At 59.6% G+C, this 13,991-nt stretch overlaps 1 protein-coding gene across 1 annotated transcript in view; it reads right to left on the minus strand.

The window, feature by feature from the left end:
- Positions 271-13,991, minus strand: part of CRTC1 (CREB regulated transcription coactivator 1) — an 87,863-nt gene continuing 74,142 nt past the window's right edge. The window contains 7 exon segments of the mRNA XM_003123525.4: positions 271-5,775; positions 7,090-7,270; positions 7,900-7,986; positions 11,317-11,421; positions 13,580-13,731; positions 13,734-13,754; positions 13,757-13,889. Of these exon segments, the coding sequence (XP_003123573.2) occupies positions 5,564-5,775; positions 7,090-7,270; positions 7,900-7,986; positions 11,317-11,421; positions 13,580-13,731; positions 13,734-13,754; positions 13,757-13,889 (891 nt within the window). The 3' untranslated portion in view covers positions 271-5,563.

Raw genomic sequence — 13,991 nt, forward strand, 5'->3', positions numbered from 1 at the left:
CGGCTGACTGGCTGGGGCCCCCGCAGCATGACCAGGAGTGTCGGCCCTGACTCAGTGCAGCCTGCTGCTGCATCCCACCCACTCCCCTCAAATATCTGCCCCAGGACCCTGGGGTGTGTGTGTGAGGAGCTCACACCTGTGTGTCCATATTCGTGCGTGTGTGTGTGTATGTGTGTGTGGCCTGTGTGGCTCCTGCCTGGTACACCTTCAACACCCATGTTTCATCTTTGAGGGGGGAGAAGAGGACAGGAATAAAGGGGAGGAGGCAAAGACGAAAACATTGGATTTTTATTACGTTTCATTACAAAGGATGCAAAGGTACAAAGACGATAGCGTCCACGCCAGAGAGGATGGGCAGGGGCCGGCCGAGTGCGCCCTGAGCGCCCGCCCCCACCCACCGTGGGCACCCACACGTGCGGCCCACGGGACATCTACAGCACAATGTACATGCTGGGGGTGGGGTGGGGGCAGAGCCAGCCTGGGGAAAGAGGGACACAGGTGGGGCAGGGCTCGGACTGGCGGGTTTGCATATATCAGTGGTATGGCCCAGCCCCTAGACGGGGAGGGGCAGTTTCCCATAGAGAGCATGGCGGGGCCAGTGGACCCCGGCTGCCAAAGCCCTCCCTCCCAGGGTCTGGTGGCATATGCCACAGCTGTGTCCCCTTGTCCCAGTTGGCGGGAGGTCAGAGGGGACAGTCAGGGCATCGATTGCCCCCAAATACCACAACCCTGCAAGATGGGGGTAACCCACGTGTTACTGGCTCCTCAGGACAGCGCTGGGCACTGGCTAGGAGGGCACAGGAGCAGTCTGGGACTAGCATCACCCTCACATTCAGCTCTTGCCCCTACCCTGCCTGGGACATGCCTGTGGCCCTCACACCCTTGAGCCTGAGCCAGTGACAGAAAGGGACTGAGGCCCAGGTCACAAGGGTCTTGTGCCCCTGGGTGCCTTCGAGAGTACTCTAGTGCCCAGGCCTGGGGGTGCAGGTCCCCCCAGGTGAGAGCTCTTGTCTGAGGCCTGTCGCCTATGGAACACCAATGGTTATGAGGAGTTCCCCATGCAGGCAGGATGCCCAAGGCAGAGGGAAACCAGAAAACAGAGTTGGCTCAGGCCAAGCTGCCTGGGCAGGGCCTGAAGAAGGAAATGTCCCAGGGACCCCTCATCATATGCTGTGAGACCCCCGAGGGGTGGGGGCCCGGGGTCCACGGAGAACCTGGGCAGAAACTGACCTGGCTGCCCACTCACCCCCGGCAGGCCTCCCAGGGTAGGTGGGGCACCAGGTCTCCCCCCAGCTCTTCAGGCCATGCAAGGGGTGCTCAGGTGGCCACGGCTCCCTCATCTGAAGCATCACCTGCAGGGGTGGTAGACCAGGCTCAGGGACACCAAGTACCCTTAACCTTGTACCCTGTGCCCCAGGCCCACACCAGGGGTACCCTGAGGCCTCTGACTACTATAGCTCCAACTGAACCCAGTGAGGGTGAAGGGTGCTGCTGCTGCTTCGTCAGGGCTGGGAGCGGCTATAGGGTAGGAGGAGTCTCCCGATACAACTAGGCCTCACCACACCCAGCCTGCACCCTGCGGTAAGGATGCCTTCTTTGGAAATGCAGAAAGCTCAGAATCCAGTTGGGGACAGGAGTTTGGCAGCATGTTTGGTTCTGAACTTGCTCAGGGTTGGCTAAGACATGGAGGTCTGGCGACAGACGCACCATCCCAGGTGTCCTGAGCCCTCCGGGGGCCTCCAGGTCAACAGAGCCCCCTCTAGGAACAGGGGATCATGGGGACTCATCGGGCCCAGAAAGTTGGACAGAGCGGGTCACCCCTGCTGCATGGGCCCAGCCCAGCCCAGCCCAGCCCAGCCCCCCACAGGCAACACCTACTCCTGTCCCACCTGACAGCAACCAGCCAGCACCTAGCACACCCATCCAAAACTGGACACCTGCGCCAGTAGGATGATGAATGGACGACAGGTGCCTCTCACCCTCCAGGCGGGGGTCTCACAGCATTTGATGGATGAATGCACAGATCCAACCGTCCCCGCCCATCCCGCTGTGATAAACAGGCCTCGTGATGGGGCCTGCTTGGCTAGCCATCCTCCTCAGAGGTTGGTTGCCTGAAGAAATCAGACCAAACACACCCATGACGTCAGGACTCTCCTACCCAGCCCCTTAAACCCATGAGTAGGTCAGAACACCCAGGCGCAAAGCCCAGCCCAGCATCCAAGACAGGGCTGCATCCCCAGTGCACACTCACTGGGCAGGCAGGTGGCCCTGAGGCCAGTGGGGAGGCTGGAGGTTAGCGTGAGGCATTGCTGGGAAAGTGCCACAAACACATATACACCTGCCCTTGCCTTCCAGCCTCGCAGGCCAGGTCCCAGGGAGCTCTGTGGACTGCAGTGGAGGCTGGACCCAACTCCATTAGGGTCCCTTCTGCTGTGCTTTGTCCCCACAGGGTAGCCTGACTGGTTTTAGGATTCTGCTGGCTGTGGGCCCCACATTTTACTCAAGGGTCGACTTGCTCCCTGAGCTTTCCACTAAAGGTCTCAGGGCACGCTGCCTCAAGGGACTGGCCCTGACCCTTCTCACCCATAAGTGTCAGGGGGAAGCAGGGCTTGCGGGGAGATTGAGAAGGAGGCTGCAGGATACCCCAAATAGTACTGCCTGTCTTCCCTCTGGTAAGGGCACAGCAGGGGTGGAGGTCCCCAAGGGTACCTGTGACAGGGATGGGATCCCCATAAGACTCCTCCTTCTGCCCCCCCAAGTCAGTGCTGGGCACTCTAGGGAGTGACGCTGAAGGGCGGGGCATGATCGCTCTTCTCTGGAGGACACAGAGAAAAGCTGACCCCGAGTGTCGCCCTTGGCCCGTGAGCCTCGTGCAGTAACAAACTCACCAACCACCCTGGGGGCTCAGAGGACAGAGGGTAAAACTGAGGCAGGTGGGGACACGCTGGTTGGCTCGTGCTCCCGGAGAAAAGGTTTTTGCACAGCTGAGGGTCGCTCGGCCAAAGTGGGCGAGGACGCAGACGGCGGGTCTATGTACATAATGCAGGGGCCCCGGCTCACCCCTCATGGTGCAGCTTGCCTGAAATCACAGTATTTTCACGTCACAAGTCAAAGGGCTGATTCCCCTTAAGCTGTCTTGTTTCTAAAGGTCTTGGCAATTCAAGAATATTTAGTAGAGAAGTGTTACTTAAGAAAAAGCCAAAATCCCCAGAGTCCTGCCCAGGCCCAGGAGGGGGCAGTAAACGCTTTGAGGATGCCTGGCCGCTGGCTCCTGGCTGGGGCCCCCTCCCCAGGGAAAGCACTGCACCTACGCCCCTCCTGGGCCGAGGCTGCCATGTTAATACAATGTCACCTGTGCTCCTGGCCGAGGGACACTGGAAATGGGCCACGGGGCTGAACACCCCCTCCTCTCCTGCCCATGTGCACCAAGAATCCAGTGCTGAGCAGATGGGAAGTGAGGGCTGACAGGGCACCCTCAGAGGGACCCCAGTGCCTTGTTTGAAAATTGCATCCAGGAAGGTTGCTTGTTATTTTATTAAGGCCATTTTTTAAAAAGTTCTACATACAAGTCTAACAGTAATCAAACCCTTCTATGTACATGTAGTTTTCTTTAAAAAAAAAAAAAAAAAAAAAAAAAAAGAGTCCCCACTCTTCGCCCCAGCCCCCGTCATGGAAACATAACAGGCCCTTGAACTGGATGGACTGACACAGTGTCCCCAAGCCTCCAAAACAGCAGTGGAGGCCAAATGACCAAGGATGGGGGTGGGGGACTTTCCATATGTATGGCCACCCAGCCGCTTGGCTGAGTGCTAACCACCTGGCTGGGGAACAAGGAGATCAAACCCGGCTCCCACAGACAGAGGTGGGTGCTCCTAAGACCCCGGCGGAGGCCGAAACACACCAAGCAAGAGGTGCCGGCCCGGCCAGCAGGTGGAGGAGCAAGAACTCCAGATGCGAGATGCGATGTCGGAGAGAATGAAACAGAGGTTCCTATTCCAAAGCAACCGACAGAACACAAAGCCAGCCCTACCACCCACTCACAGGGCCTGTAGGGTAGAGGGACGGCCTCCGGCGCGCCAGTGAGCCCCGACGGATGGTCACCTGGGCCTCCCGAGGCACTTTGAGAAGCACCTGGAAACCAACCGCTAAAATGCACACTGCTCTTGGCCTCCACGTCTAGCCTGCCAGGAGGAGCTACAAGCGGCATGGCCAGAGGAACGAATGTCGGTCAGTTCCTGGAGTGGGGTGGTGAGGACGGCCTTGTCTCTGGGGCATCTCTGAGCTGAGGGGCCACAGCTACTGCCGGCCACAAGGTCTGGGACAGGCCCGCCCTGAGGACTGGTTGGCACCTCGGGAGGGCCTGGCAGAGGTGGGCTGAGAGACCCTTGGTGAAAGCCACGGCTCCTTCCCAGGTGTCTATTATAGGACCAGAGCAGAGGCACCTCTGGTCACTGCTGCCAGCTTCCGCCAGCATACCCACTCAGCCCTGCCTGATCTTATGTCCTTCTGTTTTGAGATGATGGGGTGAAACTAAAAAGATCAGAGATGCAGCTCAGACCTGGGCAGGCAGCAGACTGCTTCCAGTTAGCTTACAAATATATATATAACATTAGATTTCTACAATAAAAACATGCTCTCAGGCAAGTGTTGGCTTGAAGGAATCAGTTACTGGTCTACGACCAAAATGTAAATACAAAACTAAAGAAACAAACAAAAAGAAACACAACACAAATGTCCTGGCCACCCCCTCCCCACCCCATTCTTTAAATAATAGTAACAGTGACCACAGTACAGAGAAAGAAAGATGGAAACAAGTTGCAAAACCCCCAGAAATAATCCCTGCCTCCACGTGCATCCCAAGCAGGCCTGTTCCTCCTGGGCAGGGGTTTCACAGCAAAGGTGGCCACACAGGGGCCTGGCTGGGGCAAGTGAGGCGGGGCCTGGGCTTCCCACTGGGCCCCGGGAAGATTCAGCTGCTTCGCATGCTCTGTTCACACGTTCGCATCCCACCTCCAAGGGATGGACTCCTAGCGCTGTGTGTGTGCTCAGAAATATAAAAGACAGCAGTCCAAATAGTGTTTATTTCGCTTCATGCCCGGCCCCCCTCTCTGGCGCCTTCTCCCTTTGGCAGGGTGGGGCTGGCTCACTACCTAACCATGGGCTGGGGGCATGGGTGGGTGGGGGGCCAGGGATAAAGGAAGGCAGTGAGAGCTGGACAACAGTCGGAAGATGCCCCTCAGCCCACCGCGTCGCAGAGCACAGTGCCCCACCCCCCGAGCCCGGCGGCCCTGCCCAGCACGCTTTCCGCATCTTACAGGGGGGACAAGTGAGCAGGGAGGGTCCGCGGGGGCGACGTGAGGGCCTCACGCGGGAGGTGGACAACCGGGTTGGGGGGATGGGCGGGCAGGGGCGCTTGGCGGCATTGCAAGCTCAGAATCACAAGCTCGGCCGTTTGCGAGGGACGGAGCGCCGCCGTCCCCAGGCTCAGGGAGACACCGTCGGGACCACTGACCGGTGGGGTGACGGAGCCGGGGGCTGGGCGGCAGTGTGCCGGGCGTGCTGCTCACAGACGGTCCATCCGGAAGGTGTCTTCAGTGGCCGGGTCAGCCAGGACCATGTCTGGGTCATTGAGCATGTGCAGTCCGTCCAAGGTCAAGGGGTCAATCTTGAGTTCGTCCAGTGGGAACTGGTTGTCAGAGTCGAAGCTGACGTCACCGACCCCAGCCAGCGTGCTGGTCAGTTCTTTAGAGAGGCTAGGAGGGGACTCTCCTGTCACTGTGTATGGGGGGTGGGGTACAGACAAAAGGCTCAGCTTGACCTTGGCTCCCTGCACCCCTGCAGCCCCTCTCAATGCTCAGGCCACACCAGGGGAGCTCACCTGAGCAGTCTGTCCCCCAAGGGACATCTGCAATGTCTGGGGTCATTTTTAGTTGTCACGACTGGAGGGAATGCTACTGGCATCGGGTGGGTGGAGGCCAGGGATGCTGCTCAACACCCCATAGTAGATAGGATGGTCCTGACCTGGATGTTGGGGTGTCAAGGCCAGGAAGCCCTGGGATGAAGGCTGCGACACAAACTTCAGTGTGACCTGGTGGGAGCAGGGCCCTCTCCGGCCCTGCCAGGTTCTGCTAGGCAGTCTGCTCCGTGCACATCAGGAGCCTCCTTGTGGGTTGGAGGGAAACTCAAATTCTCCCCAAGAGACCTAGGTTCCAACCTGGGCTCCTTCCTCTACTCAGTTTCCCAATCTGGGAAAGGGACAGGAAGGTTCTAGTCTGTCTGGCCTGCTGGACAATCAATGGTGTCTGATCTTTCTCACACAACCCCCAAGGCCAAGGCTTCTGCACCCAGAACATCTCCTGCAGACCGTGGGGGCAAGGAGGAGGCACCAGATGTGCACCCGGAGTTTTGGCTATGGGGAGCTCTGGACAGGGACCCCCTCCATCCTAGAGATGACAGTGGGGACTTCTGGGAGAGTCTCACCCTCAATCCCATGCAGCCCTAGCTTGTGAGGAAACTGCTTCCTTCTTTGATAAAACTCAGAACTTCAGGGCATGATGAGGGGTGGGGGCAGGGACCCTGAGCTCTGCTGGGTGAAGGCTTACTCACAGGTGCGTGTGCATGTCCGCGCACCTGGGCACTGTGCTGAGGCCACCTGGGGACTCCTGACAGCCCGTGTGAGCTGGTACGTGTCTGCTGCTGCACAGGCTGAGCCCCACTAGGCAGGGCCCACCCCACAGTCACTTGCAGCCCCAGCACATTCAGCTAACGGGGTTCAGGAGCCTGGGCAGTGGGTGAAGGACTAGCTGAGTGACCTCTTCTATCCAATTCACACTCTTAGCCCAGGACACCAGACACCCAGGTCCAGGGTCCAGTGTGTGTCCCCCTAGCCTGTACTGTAAGCCCAGCAGTGAGTCAAGGCTGGGGAGGTTCTGGCCTCCTTGGTTTGTACCGAGAGCAGGGACCCCTCAGCCCCATCACATCTCACAAAGAGTAGAGACTCCATCACCCCCAGGGCTGAGGCCTCTCATGGCAGCCAGATCCCACAGAGATCAAGACCCTCACCCAAGATGCTGTGATGGCTGGCCTCACCTGTGAGGATGATGTTGGGGATGCTGCTGTGGCTGGGGTAGCCCAGCTGCTGTGTGTCCGGCAGGCTCCCAGGGCTGCCCGAGAGGCCCATCATGGCCGCCTGGGAATAGTTGAGCGTCGAGCCCGGGCTGTACAGACTGCTGGAGCTGATGGCATTCTCCATCATGTTGAACTGCTCCAGCTAAGAGAGGAAGCATACAGGCATGAGGCCACTGCCACCCAGGTGGCCACCGTGGGACCCGGGCTGCTATAGGCCAACGAGTCTGTCTGTGGCTGCTGGTAGTTCCAGCCTTTCAGGATGCCTAAGAGCCATGTCAAGGCACACTTGGGGCTGCCGAGCATGAGTCCCTCTGCCCTGGGGTCTGCTCATCTCCAAACCTGTCTGCACCTGCCAGCACATGCCCCCCACCCCCAGCCCCCAGCTTGCTGGCTGGTTGGCTGGATGGACAGAAGAGTGACCAGCCCCAGGCAGCAGGCAACCCTTCCCGTGCCCACATGCCCTCAATGCTGGCCTCCACACAAAGCCAGCACAACCTCTCAGCAAACCCACGTGCACAGTTCACGCTGAAGAACCCCTGTTAAGAGCCACAGCCCATCCCTGCCAGCGTTCACTGCCCGCCCTTCCTCCCCCTCTGCTGGTGGCCTTGTTCTGCAGGCAGGATGCAGACACGGGGTGGGGGTTGGGGGCAAAGCCAAGCCACCCCCTCCAGGACCTGAGCCTCTGCAGCCTGGAGTCGGGAGGAGGCTGAGAAGCTCATGCCCGAGGAGTGGGTGGGATCTGGCGAGCGTCTGCAGTGGGCGCCCGCTCACCTGATGGGACAGAGCATTGGCCTGCCTGGCTGCCATCTGCTGCTCATAGTATGAGTCCCCAAACACGCCGCCCAGGGTAGAAGAGTGCTGCAGACAGAAAAGAGGCCCGCTGTCGTCAGGGTCCCCCAAACCAGGCAGGGGTGAGGCCACCGTGGCAAGGTGGGGTGCTCCCACACCTCTCTCCTAGGACCTCACCAGCCGGCCCAGGTTGGGAGAGGAGGGAGGCCTCTGGAACTTCCTGGAGCATGCTCGGGACGTAAGAGGCAGACTGCATCTGTCCCAGGGCTCCGGGGAGAGCCCAGGCCCCGGAATGGAGCAGTGCACCCCTAATCTGGGGATGATTGCTCTTTTCCACTGCCTACTTCTGGGGGGACTCTGTACCCCAACTTCGCCCAAAGTGCCACCCCATCGCCTCTCTTTGGGCCCAGGTGTGGGTGAGCCCATTCTCTTCATATGGAAGATGAGGGGCCACAGGGGTCAGGAACCCCACTTGACAGGCCCCAGAGGAAAGTGTGTGAGGGCAAGGTGGGGGGCACTCTGGATATTCAGGACATGGGAGACACGGGACAGGCAGCAGGTCACACGCACATGGGCAGAGAGGCTGCACAGAGCAAGCATGGGACAGGTATACAGAAAGCCCTAGTCCACCCACGGCTGGCTGCCTGCCTGCCACCCCTACTTGCTCAATGCCAGCTGGGGCAGAGGGATGGGGGCTGCCCCCGGGAGAGGATCAGGGGGCTGGGATGCCCAGCGGCCGTGGAAATGCCAACAAGAGAAGCATGGAGCCCCTGCCCATTCCTGAGATGCTGCCAGGGAGACAGTGGGAAGGAGTCTAGTGGGATGTGGAAGGGAAGTAAGGGATGGCATGTGTGGCCAGGTCGCACTGGAGGCAACGAACCAGGGGAAACATATGCCCAGCCCAGCCCCTCAGTGTCCCTGAGGCTGGGAACCCTGGCCTATTTCCTCTTCTGTGGGACAGCATGGCTTACAGAAGTCGCTGTCCTGCAGCTGCTCGCAGGTGCTCAGCATGTATCCAGACCGGAGTTTCCACAGACCATAGGCCCTGGACCTCCTCCCTTTGGGCTCCCTGTTCTAGAAAGGTCCTCACATTCTTTGACAACTGCCAGAGCCCACTGGCCACTCTGGGTATTCAGTAGACAGGAACAGACTGCCACCTGGCAGGCGGGGTGGCTCCTGGGGCTGGATGTTCCATTCAACCACCAGGAAAGAGTTAAAAATGTGAAAGGAGTAAAGGAGGAGAAAAGACCATGTGGCAAAAAGGCCACAACTGTCCTAAAAATTGCCAGCTTCGGGCTTGGAAAAGGGGGCTGTGGGACTGCATGGAGGAGGCACATGACGGCCTTGGTGGAGGCTGGGGGCTGGTCTTTCCGGGGCACCTGATGCTATGTCCGTGGCCTTGATCCCAGAGAGGCCTGGCACACACAGGAGACCCCAGGTACGATTTCTCTTGTGAAGCTGCCATAAGAGCTCTGCTCAGAATGCAAGAGGGGAGGCAGTGCACAGGACTTGATCCCAGCCACCGGAAAATCAGGGTGCATCAGGACAGATACAGCATCCACTCAAGGCCAGATGTGGCAGGCAGCTGCCCTGTGCATCCAGGAGGAGACACTGGCTGGGCAACGTGGGGTGACCCAGGCCCCTGGGGCTGATGAATGCATCCTCCAAGATCCAGCTGCAGTGGGAAACCAGGCCCGCCTTCTGCCATGGTTTGTTCCTAAGTGAGCTCCTGATGGGGGGCAGACAATCTGCCGGCCCCATCCTCATATCTGAGTGATCTGCCTGCCTCCCTCGCCAAGGCACAATGTATGGATAGACAGACTGACACACAAGACACAGGCTTGACAACACAGCAACAGGCTCTCTGCTGGGATAGACCACTCTGGTTCAGGCCAAACTCTTCTGAGATCTGATCCACCCTTAAATTCTTGTCCTGCCTCATAAAGGGACTTCACTCAGGGACCGGCTGGGGTAGGGCTGCCCACCGGGGGACACCCCACCTGCTGCTTCCCTGCCTAGACCAGCTTCTCCCACCCCTGACTCCTCTGGCACCACGAGACCATGACGAGACCAGACGTGAGAGCTGAGAGCTGACAGGGACAGACCGAGAGCATGTAGACAACAGGCTGACCCCAGGCCGGGCCTGCCCTGCCCTGAGCTCACTGCACCTTCTTGCCATCTATGGGGAGGGGAGGCCCCTAGTTGTCAAGGGTGGTGGAGGGAGCACCCTGGGAGAGGCCCCCCCCGTGTCAGTGAGTTATGAGAACAGCCTCGGGTCCCCCTGAGGCGTAGGCCCACTGTCTTGACACATGGGCCTGGCTTGGGGTGCATTGCTGAGAGCCTGGGAGATGAGGACAGCTGCACATCCCCAGGGACAAGGGAGCCCAGGTCCTGCCTGGAGGAATAACTCCTCCCCCCGCTCTACCTGGGAAGTAAAGCCCTATCTTCCCTTTGGCTGAGAATGAGGCTTCAGGGTCTAGAGTACCGCATGGCTCCTACAGGTCTCTCAGCTTGGTGACAGTCTGGGGACAGGGTGGTGGGGTCCTGGGGACACTCTGCTGCTACAGCGAGAAGTTTTGGGCCTGGACGTCAGCTTTGTGGGAACCCCCTCCTCCTCTGACAGAAGGTTTCGGACAAAATGCAGCCGTGGGTGAAGCTGAGCCAAGGGGAAGTCTGAAGAACGGGGGTGGGGTGTGCATGTGTGTCTGTGTCAGAGATGGGGTCCTGTGGGGCCTGGAATGGAGGGAAAACCTAGGTCTGACAGACATGGTCTAGCCCTGCTTGTCACCTGGGGCAAGCCTCTGTCTTCTCGTCTGTGGGAAGAGGACAAGGATGCTGAGAGGTTGTCAAGCCAGAGAAGCTTCTGGGGCTGGGGACCAGGAGATGAGAGAAACACCTTCCCAAGGGGCAGATAGGGCTGAGGGGTTGGAGCCCCCATCACCTCAGCTGCACCCCGAAGCAGGGGCCTCTCCTCCTCCTTCAGAAGCCTGGAAGCATTAGCCTCAGGGCAGGCAGACATGGGTAGGGACAAGGGCACAGGTGCCTTGATGCCGCTCTGAGCCACACACTGGGGCATCCCAACCATGGGGTGAGGAGCTGGGGCATGGCCAACACTGGCATCACTGCTGTGAGTAGAGAGTCTGCCACCCCCAGCTGGGGTTTGGCACAGACCACAGAGGCGCTGTGGGAATGTGGCAGCTGCAGGGGAGGGCGCCCTCTCCTTGGCCCCTGCTCAGGGTAGCCTCCCCTTGCCAGTCCCAACCCCGGTGGAGTGAACAAGATGGGATGGAGTGAGACAGGAGACACAGATGGCGGATGGGCAGGTGGGGGACATGTGGGGGGAGGGGCGCCAGCTAGGCTGGAGGAGGGGAGGTGGGGAGGGGAGGCGGCGTCCCTTACTTGTGGGGAGCTCCCAGGGGAGAAGCCTTGATTGGAGACGGGCGAGGTGGGAGACTGGTTGGCTGGGGAGCCGGCGCTAGTGCGGTACTGCTGCAGAGCCGGCGCCTGTGATGACAGACAGGTCAGGACGCTCGAGGGGCCCCAGGCCTGGCTTCTTGGGACTGGCTGCTTCCCACCGAGCCCTGGGTAGAGCCCCCACCCTTCAGGTAAGCAGAGTACTTGGGGTACCTGCAGGAGGTAGGGGTCCCTGGCCGTTTCCTGAGCCCAGCGCCTTGAGGGGCTCTGCCTCCAAAGCCAACTCTGGGAGCGGCGAGGGCAGTCAGAGAGCCTGGAACCCAGCTCATGGAATCGCCCTGCAGCCTGGAGTGGGACCGAAGGGCTGGCCCCGACTCAGCAGGTTTCAGAGTACCCGCATTCACACCCCCACTCATTTGCACACACTGGATGCATGTGTGTATGAGCGCGCGCGCGCGCACACACACGCAGACCCACGCTTGGGCAGGTTAAGGCCCAGGGCCAGAGGCTGGGAGCAGTGGCAGGAACTGAAAAAAACGCCATCTAAGGGCACACAGCAGTGCTCCCAGAGCTGGAGAGTCATGATCATCAGTGCCACTTGGGACAAGCCCACCAGGTTATGCTGTCCACAGACTTCCAAAGGGCAGCCACTTCCTCACCCAGAGGACAAAGGGCCTTGGCTTCTTACCAGACCCCTGTGGGGCAAAGACGAGCCAGGCCAGGACTTGTATTTAGACCCTGCTCTGGTCCCACCTGGTAAGGCACTGCTGTGTGCCCCCAGGCCTGTGTGCCTCACAGCCTGACCGCTGAGGCTGTTGTTCAGTAATGCCCAGCTGGCCAGCCCAGGGCCCCCTAAGTCCTATGTTTTCTTCATTTCCTTGGAGGCCTGTTCTGGGCAATTTGGGATGGGAGTTGAGCCCAGGTAAGGCAGGGGGGTTTGCTTAACAGGATGTGAGTGCCAAGAGAGACCAGCATGGTCACTCAGCAATGACCAGCTCAGACCTTTTCAGGGTTGGAAAGGGGAAAATGACCAGAGGGACCCACTCACTTGGGCAGGACTGCAGAAACTCAGAGGAGGCCAGTGGAGCCCGAGTCCTATGGGAGACAGCACTCCCTGGAGGTGGGGGGGTGGGAGTGCCAGATGACAAACGCCTCGACCTGAGAGCCTGCCCTGGGCACCCCATGCAACCAATGTCCCCCAAACTCCACAGTGAGGCTCTGCTGTTGCAGGGTGTCATGGAACTGGTGCCCCAGGCAGCTCCACTGTGTTTCTGCCAAAGGCTAGGCTTGAGCACATTCCCATCCAAGGGGACCTCTGAGGTCTATCTTCTGAGCTTGGAAAGGTGGGTCTCTACCTGTTGGGTTATCTTCCCACCTGCCTCAGCTCAGGGGGGCCTGTTCTTTGCAGAGCACATGGCATTCTGATGACATGTATCCCAAGGCTGGGAGCCATGGGCCAAATGAGAGGGGAGGGCTGGCTGGGCCCCAACATGGGTCCCTGTGCCTCTGAATGTAGTCAAAGGTAGTTGTGACCACTCCCTTCCTACCAGCGTAATCAGGGTGAAAAGCTGAACTTCTGAACTGTCAGGAAGGTTTGTGCGGACAGCTGTCAAAAACTAGCATTTGTTACCCCGAGCCTGGCCCCAGGCAAGAGGTCCCAAGGTTTGAGCTACAGGCCTCCTCAAACCCCATGCAGGGGGTCCCAAAGTCTGAGATGCAGGCCCCCCCGACTCAGAGCAATGTGCCGTATGAACCATAGAACAGGTTTCATCCCTTCTCTTCCAAGTCCATCTCTGTCCTTCTGACTCCCAGAAGTCCATTCCCCAGGCCCTGAGAGCTCTGCATTCCCCCAGCCTCAGAAAAAGCCTTTTCCTGGGTGGGAAGGGCTGAGGGGGCATTCAGGGCATGGGGAGGGCTTGGCAGCCAGACATGGGGTGGCTCATGCTGGATGAAGTTTGGGGTACTTGACCCCTGCTTGTGCCTCAGTTTCTCCATCTACACTGGCGTGACAAACTTGGCTTGAAGATTCCAGGTGGAATCCTCATTAAGCTCCCAACCCCGGGCAGCTTTTGCCTTGGCCTCAACCCCCTGCCGAGTTGGCTTCAAAATGGAGCCTCAAGGTGGCTGCAGATAAAGCCAGGCACCCTGACAGCACTCCTGCAGGGCAGATGGGGGTCTCCCAAAGGCCCCAGGCTCTTTTTGCACAAGCCCCCCATCCAGGCCCCATGGAACCCCATCCCGGGCTTACCGAGGCAATGTCGATCCCCATCGGTGGCTGGCCTGCACTCTCTGGGGGGGACTGGGGGAGAGAGGACGGTACCGTGACCGCAAGCGGGGGCAGCTGGGGCCCCCGCGTCAGGCTGGCGCTTGGCATCAGGGAGCCGCCCGGGGGAGGCCGACAGGCACCTGCGGGGGCGGTGGGGCGGCTGCTGCTGGGATGCAGGCGGTGGCGGTGGCGGGGGCTGAGGCTGTGGTGGGGGCGGCTGCTGAGAGCCTGCCTGAGTAAAGAAGGCGTAGGGCAACTGCTGCTCCAGAGATAGGGCATCCATGGCCACGGCCTGAAGGGAGAAGAGGGTATGAGATGAGAGGCCTGCCCAGAGGCAGGCCAGGCCACGAGCACCTGCTCCCCAGGGGAATCCCCATAGCCTGGAGCACCTGGC

This window comes from Sus scrofa, chromosome 2, assembly GCF_000003025.6.
Source record: "Sus scrofa isolate TJ Tabasco breed Duroc chromosome 2, Sscrofa11.1, whole genome shotgun sequence".
Taxonomy (NCBI): Eukaryota; Metazoa; Chordata; class Mammalia; order Artiodactyla; family Suidae; genus Sus; species Sus scrofa.